This window comes from Limulus polyphemus, unplaced genomic scaffold (assembly GCF_000517525.1).
Source record: "Limulus polyphemus unplaced genomic scaffold, Limulus_polyphemus-2.1.2 Scaffold163, whole genome shotgun sequence".
Taxonomy (NCBI): domain Eukaryota; kingdom Metazoa; phylum Arthropoda; class Merostomata; order Xiphosura; family Limulidae; genus Limulus; species Limulus polyphemus.
The window spans coordinates 960,026-968,574 of NW_013665773.1; the positions used below are offsets into that span (position 1 = coordinate 960,026).

General features: G+C 30.0%; 1 protein-coding gene across 4 annotated transcripts in view; it reads right to left on the bottom strand.

The window, feature by feature from the left end:
* LOC106477179 (cytosolic carboxypeptidase 1-like) overlaps positions 1 to 8,549 on the bottom strand; it is a 58,809-nt gene that overhangs the window by 24,706 nt on the left and 25,554 nt on the right. For all 4 annotated transcript variants that reach the window (XM_022381436.1, XM_013937787.2, XM_022381434.1 and 1 more), the window contains 2 exons: positions 6,545 to 6,700; positions 2,445 to 2,672 (listed from right to left, as the gene is read on the bottom strand). In XM_022381436.1, coding sequence (XP_022237144.1) covers positions 2,445 to 2,672; positions 6,545 to 6,700 — 384 coding nt within the window. The remainder of the gene's footprint in view (positions 1 to 2,444; positions 2,673 to 6,544; positions 6,701 to 8,549) is intronic.

Consider the following 8,549-nt stretch of genomic DNA (forward strand, 5'->3'; position numbering starts at 1 on the left):
CGTTGTTATAGAGCGACTGTTGAAAATAAGTGTATCGGTAAAGTTATATTCGGAAAGAATAAACCAGTTTTATTAAGAAAGGACTTGTGTTGCTAAAGTTTCGTGGGAACGAAGTTACGGAAAATCAACTAACGAACAGAGACGTAACAATATCATTGTCTTTCAACTAATCCAGCAATTACACTGGATAGATGTATGTTTTTATACTGTATAGTAGCAGAAATGTTCTTTCCAATAATGCATTCTAATTAATTCAATGGTCAGTCTTTAAAATTGTCAGACACACAAAGATATTATTACATAATTTATACTTAAGTTATATAAGACTTATGTGATATAAATCCAGTGTATGGATTTTAAGAAAGTTCAAAACACAATTACAAGTGCACGTACACTTTCTAGTTTGCTGGCCTATGAAAAAGAATGTTAAGCACATTTTTACGTTTGAAAATACCAAACTTTATCATTTAATGCAATACAAGAATTTCTCAGCTTACCCATTGGTTTCACAATATTCACAGCTGTACATTCAATAAAAAAATGAATAAGGAGACTACATAAAACCTGACTTCTTACAATATTATAATACCATTGAAAAAATAGCTAAACTTAAGGGTTAATACTGGTTCTTTCAATAACAAAAACTGAAGTTCCCAAACAAGTTTATGTTTATTTATACTTACTTAGTGTCCAATAAGAGGAACTATTGAAACATTAACAGAAGTGTTACTTATACCTATTGCCTCTATTCAATGTTGAAAAACAATGGTATTCAGATAACTTTTTTTTGGTGTAAATTTGCTGATATAAAATGTCTTAATTACTTTTTTTTGTCACATGCTTTATAAAACTTTCATTTACATATCTAACCATATTGTTTGTATCGAAACCCGAATTCTAGCGTTGTAAGTCCGCAGACATACCACCGTGCCACTGGGGGCCTAACCATACTGAACAGGAAACACAAGTTAATAGAAGTTGATAGGTTGCAAATACATGTACCAAACATCACAACTTTCCCAACACACCATTTCTAGAACTGTACTACCTGCCACAAAGAGCTTATAGAAGTCTTTAAAAATAATAAATTCATCTGCTGTACATGTGTCTTTGATTATACCAATTCTCTATTAGATCTCTGTATCTCATTCTTACAATGACCTAATGTTTTAATATAACAGAAATACACTGTTGAAAGATGCCAAACTATGTTTGTGTAAAACGATTTTATTTTTAACTGACAATTAACCCTTTCCATATGAGTAGAAGTCAGAGCACATCATAACATTTTGTAGATTTGTGTTCAAAATTTTATTAAACTACTATTTTATGAACACGTCCATAAATTTGGAATCAAATTGTAGTTTGTAATTCAAACTGTAAAATTATACATTAATAAATTTCTTAGATTGAAAGAAAATATTTAAAAATTTGCTAAGTATCGATTTTTTGTGTTTCACATTGTACGTCGTCATCAGCTTTTGCTCAGATTATATTGTAGCCATCATAAGATATAAAGTCTACAGCTTTTAATGAAATAGAAACTCAAATTACCAATATTGAGAAGCTAGAACATAAAATAAGAATCTACTACCTTTTCTATTTGATGATATATCATTATATTTAGGAAACCCACAACAACGCCTCCACCCACCTCTTCCTCTTTTGAAAATACTTGTTTACCTACGCCTACTTTTCTTAAGTACATGTTTATAACCAATCAAAAGTGCTCATTTTGAACTACGTAATCCTCTCAGCCTCCCTAAAGTATTCATGCAGGTAAAGTCATTACAACTGTTCGAAATTTTGAAAAGTGGTGATCAAAGTGATATGTTGATTGGAAAGGAGATGTTTAGGCCCAAATACGGCTTAGTTAGAATACATGATAAATTACAGTGGAATTTCATGGTATTGGTATAGTAATCTATAATTTTTTATTTCAAAGTCCATATACAAAACCTACAAAAAAAAAAATTTTCACATCCTCCACGTGCAAAATTCAATGAGGCTTAGCAAGTACAATGCGCAAGTACAAAAACTCAGTAACAAAGCAAACAGTAGAGATCATTGTTTTCTGACCATTTCTAACCAAGACAAAATCACTTAATGACTTTTAAAGATGTATTTCTAAAAATGGTTCACTTATCATGCATATATCACCAATCGCATACAGTTCTAAGTTTAAAACATCTGCTATTGATGTCTTAATGACTGTACCATCTATCAAGTGAATGGCAGTTTCTAAAAGTAGAAATATCTCCATTACTGATTCTATGATTTTCCATCTCACACATGTATCTATATGTTCATATGGAGGTCTTTTCAGAATTAGCCACGCATCCATCATTGTACCATACCATAATGGTTTCAACATAATATTCTGTGGAAAACTGGCAGATAGACTTCTATCATCAAGACATCTACAAGACAAACCACTCACTAACCTGGGTTTTCAAAGTCTTTTGGGATAATTTCTTCCTCAGGCAAGGGAAATGACACAGGGTGATGGAGGGATATAATGTTTAGAGTAAGAGGAGGCAAGCACCTCTGTATAATGGTACTAGCCTGTACCACCAAATGATCCCACGATTCATCAGAATTGGGTAAAGCATAGCACCAGGCAAGAAGAGCAGACAGAGCATTAATTTCAGTCAAAGCTTGACGTCCAGCACCTGAAAGAGAACACAATAAATACCATTTCCAATATTCATTCTTACACTGTTTGGATTAGAAATAAAACAACTTTTATATAAACAAAGAACAGGTAATAATAAAATATTATCTTATGAAATGCATAGATATTTCACGTGTACAATGAACCATCACCATAAATATATGTATTCTTTCTTATCAAGGCTTCTTCAAGTTATAAAATAAGCTACAAAGAGCAATATACAACCTTGATTTTAATAGATTCAATTCAAATGCCAAATATATACAATGAAAAATGTCATTGCATCTCACTATCAGATTTTACTTCTGCGTTACATATCACTTTTTTGTGGCCTATACCAAAATCATACATACTGCTTACCAATTCATTACATAATCTTAAGAAATGGCACACATGGAGTTATCAGCAACAAGTCTAATTACCAAGCTGTTGTATAATTACTCAAAGTTATGAAAGTTCTTAATACACTTAACAAATGTTCACTGACACAACAGGAAGATCTATTATTAGCTCTGCCATATCACTCATATAGTTTAAAAAACTCACTTGACCTCAGCATTTCAAGATTGTGATTTCTCGCGTATGTGTAGCATCTTAAAATACTCTAGAACGAATTTTTTGATTCTATTAAAAACATTACATATTCTTAAAAAGTAATTTCTTTGTGATCTCAGATAAAAGATGTGACAGATTTTTTCCTTTAATAATGTGTATGTGAAAAACAAACTAAACTGGAAATTTATGATTAGTTCTCAGGCTGTAAAAGTAAGTTCACTTTGACTAACAAGACTTATTTCAGGTTTTAAATTACAGATTACTACAGGCTTATTCATGCAGATAATTCTTACTAATATAACTGGCTGTTTCATAGTTACTTTAAACTGTATATTAACTCCTTGAGACCCAGACAAATAGATACAACATATTTGGTATAGTTTGTAAAATCACATTGTGAAATAAACTACTTTAAAACTTCAGAATTACTTTCTATACTTTTATATATGTGTATGAATTTGCAGCTTTGAAATTTTGAAAGGATTTTTTCACAACACATTTAAGAAGAATTAAAAATATTTACCCTTGTTATAGACTTTATTTAGATTTTTCACATGAAGTTTTCATTATATAAAACTGTAAATTTTATTTTTGTATTGATTTCAAAAGCAAAGCCTACTTTTGCAGTTTCATTGGCTTTACAATATCTAGTTAACACTAAAAAAAACTTTTATACCATGGCAAAATTGTAAGCAAACTATTTTTTTTTAATTTTAACACGTGTAACAAGTTTAAAACTCATTTTATATTCATTTATATATTTGTTTTTACATTTATTTTCAGTAATTTTCTTTACCCATTCAAACAGCTACTTAGGCTCACATGGCCTGATACAGCAGCCTTGTTGGAAAAATAAAACTTGAAACAATCGAACGACAAATGATTTAACTATGCTTACCTCATCTTTTTCCACAAAAAATATTTATTTGTCTATTATACTTCAACGTCATAATCCAAATGAAGTAAAAAATGATAAAGGAAGTTTTCACAAACTTAAAAAAAAAATCAGGACTGTAATTGTGGCAGAAATTGTTCACAAGTACCTTTTCTCAGAAGCTGTTTTCACTTCACTCTGTTCAAGCTTCTATGCAAATTACTACTAAGCTGGAAGCATTATTGCTTTTAAAGTTCAAAGAAATAGAAAATGAGCTTTCATGATGTGTATATCAGTAGCTAAGATTTAAGCATTTATATCACACTATGAAAACCAAGGTTGAGAAGCAGTGATTGACTAAACATTAATAAAACTCAAATTACAAGGACAAATTTTTGATATTTTGTTCAAAACTATTTTGACTTTGTTCCTGAGAACCACAAGTGCCAGAAAATTCTCAAACACTAATAACTTTGTTAGGAGTGAGATGAAATCAACCCAAATTAAAAATTTTCAACCCTTTTTTTTAACTTTTATGTATAAAATCAAATAAAAACTTTTCTTGTGAATAAAGTTCAACTATGAAGTATTTTATGTTTCAATATCTGGAAAAACTACAACTTTATTTTTTATAATCTTTTTAAATTCCATGGTGCAATTTTGTTCTTGAGGATGGCTCCATCCATCCAGGCATGAAGGAGTTACTCTATACTTAACGTTTGATAAGACTCATTAATTGTTACCTGGTTTTTGAAACTTTTGTATAACTGTCATTTGATTTAAGCAGATTTTAGAGAACAGCATTTTTCAACCAATTGGGATTCAAGAAGAAGTACTAAATTTAAGGACAGAAACTGACAGCTAGCTTTTTATATAAAATAATTCCAACAATTATATTTAAAAAAATACAAAAGGTCATTCCGAACTAAGCACAATTCAAAGAACTTAAATGGAGCAAGAAAAGTTAGTTTACTAAATCTGGCATATTTGTACATGAAAATTTAACACAATACATTCCAAAGCATTTTTGAAGAAAGTAAAACCTAAGAACTAACAAGAATAATCAACTTGGATAATTTTTTTCAAACAAACATTTAAATTTCTCAACATTATTACCTGGTGAGTTCAAAGAAAATACAACATAAGCCCAGAATAATATACTTTATGAACAAAATAATAAAAAAACTATATATACTTCACAGAGAAATCAGTGTAATAAATTAATAACAAAACATAAGTTGAGAGTCTACATAAAAAAGTTATATATCACTACTTCATGTAAGTAGAATTGCTTCAGAAAAACCACATCTAAAAATTAGAAAAATCAATAAGTTTAAGTTTTAAATTAAGGTTAGGTTTGCATGTCTCTCCTTTCATTCAAATTATGAACCCCAAAGAAATCTTACTTGAAAAAGAGCCACTGTAAAAATGATGTTAACTTTGATAAACTAGTTTAAACAACTGTTTGTTGGCAGCCATGGACTATTTGTAAGTGATATTAGGTAAAATAATTATGTGTATATATATTTCAATAATTCACAAATCAATATGAAACTTTTATAGCTTTTTTTCTTAAATTATAAAATCATATATTTCCTTGCATATCTGTTTATTAGAACATTTAATTTACATTACAGTTTTCAAGGTTAAAAGGTAAAACATAGTGTATCCAACATGTATCCCCACGAGAGTGCTCTAGAAGAAGGAAGGGACATATATTTTACTGTGAGTTTATACCACATAAAAATATTAACAAATATATAATGTGCCATCTTGATACACCTTACTGAATTTTAACTTCACAATGAAAAATTTTTTCAAAGTATATGAGTTATGTTAAAATTATTAAAGTAGTTAGTAGATAAAAAGCTAAGATGAAACATCTATCTTATTCCAAAAAATGCATTTATAATTACATCATTTTTGATAGTAGTGTTGACAGCTGCAATATAAATAATAAAAAACTGCCATGAAGTGAAAATTTTGATTACCAAATTTGAAATTCTATTGTTCCTTGTAATAAGTTTATTTTGCAGGATAATATCCTTACTGCTCAAAGAAATATTTCTTTTTGGAACACAAAAGTAGTGTATGCAATTTATAAAACTCATTTTATATCAGAGGTTTTATCTGCTACAAAACTGTATAACCTATTGAATGTTATGGAAATAGAAAGTTGGAGAAGATAATATACATTTTGAAGTAGATTCAGTCATTAAAAGTCCAGTAACAACTGAGTCTGATTCTTTGTCAATACAACTATTGTTTTTTTTTATAATACCCAATTCAGTCACAAGGTATTGAAAAGTTAGGTTTCGCCAACATAGTCTAATTAGGTAAATAATGTGTATATCAAAATGTGTAGAGTACTGACATTACATTTTATGTTATTTCCTAAGTATAGTCTTATAGCTGTTTTAGCAGGATCCAAACCAACTTACGGGAGACAGACAAATGAAGCAAAACTTGCAGAACTGCTTTAAAAATTCTTAGCATTCTCCTTCCTTTCTTACTGGCAGTTACCCAGGAGCTGGGATCAAGCAGTAGAAGTAAAGTGGCAATCCCACCATAGTGTATAACCTGTAGGGCATTTTGCCCTAATGAGAAAACAATAAATGTCATGAAACTCTGACTTAATATAGAATATACATGCATACATTAACTTGAAATAGTCTATGTATGCATGAATGAATGAATATATATAGAGTATTACTAGCAATATACAATTTCTTATGCAGTCAATACGCCCATCTGATTTTGTTTGAACAAACGATTTTAATATTGATAACTTTCACTTACTTCAATCCAGGCCCCTAATTAATTAACTTAAACTGGTAGAACATTTTTCACAAATTCACCTCTTACAGTATTTCAATTAAAGATGACACTATATTGTCATTAAAAAATCTAAAAGTTTTAATAATTAACTTAATTTCCTCTAACATGTCCAACTTGTCACTTGATGACATTGATATATATATATATATATATATATATAGCACAACCCTTCAAAATACCCCTGTTTAACGGTGTGTTTAGTCTTAAAGATGATGTACTTGTATTAAACTTGGTCTATTTAGCTGTATTAAATAATAATAGTCTGAGCTGAATGAACAAATATGAATACTTATGTATGTATGTATGCCCTTTGTTTTGACAGAATATAATGGTGATGAATTTTATTTGTCCAGCATTATACTTGTTTTTAGAAGTTACATATGTGGTATATTTAGGTAAACCTAAGTTAACCTTTGAGCAATCAAAGAGGTCCACTTAATAACAGGAGATTTGGTCTTTTAATTTCTTAATTTTAAAAAGAAATATTTAAACCAATCCTCAATTTCCCCTGATATGAAAATCATATCTGTTCAGTACATTATTATTCATTAATCCAGTAATTTTTTAACTCCCCCTTTCTGATGAACTGAAGTTAACATAAATTATTCATTATAATATAGATATTACTAAGACAAAGTCTAATTTTTATAGAATTCAATGTTCTTTGTTTATGGAGTCATAATTTAAAAAATCAGATCCACTTATAATGCCCACCTGTCACATCTTCTCTTTCACAAATGACCAATAATTCTCTCTCTGGCATTTTCTATTATACAATTTATCAAATGATACACAATGTTATTTTCAGTATAGAGTATTAGCTATTTCACTTTCAGTTTGAAAGTTTGTATTGTAGTTTTCAGATTGAGTAACTAATTTTCAAATTAATAAAACTATTTTTAATCTTAACATGAAAATCACTTTGCAATTGTACTAGTCAACACTCTAAAAGTGTGGTATATGAGCATAACATGCTTTTCTACTGGTATATGAACATAACATGCTTTTCTACTGGTATATGAGCATAACATGTTTTTCTACTGGTATATGAGCATAACATGCTTTTCTACTGTTGTGAATCTATTTCACAACAGAATTCATACACTCCGACAAACATTCATCAATAATGGATATAGTAATACCACATTCGACAAGACACTTCAACGATACCTGGACAGCTGCCAAAAAAACACCACTACCGACAACTCCACTGAACAACTCAAAGTCTACAATAAAAACCAATTCTCCACTGCATACAAGACAGACGAACGGATTCTAAAGGATATCGTTTACAAAAATACTACACCAAAGAAACAGAACACAAAACTGCAACTCAACATCTACTACAAGTCTACCACAACGTCGGACCTTATCATGAAAAACAGCCCTGCTAAAAAGACAACAGATCTACAGCAAGTGAACGTCATTTACGAGTACAAGTGTAATAAAGGAGACTGCGAGCTCCTGGCAAACGCCTCCTACATCGGAATGACTACCACAACCCTGTCAAGACGCCTAACAATGCACTTACAAAATGGAGCCATCAAAGAACATTGTGCCCGCTTCCACAACCAAAAACTCACATGTCAGGACCTAGTACAAAACACC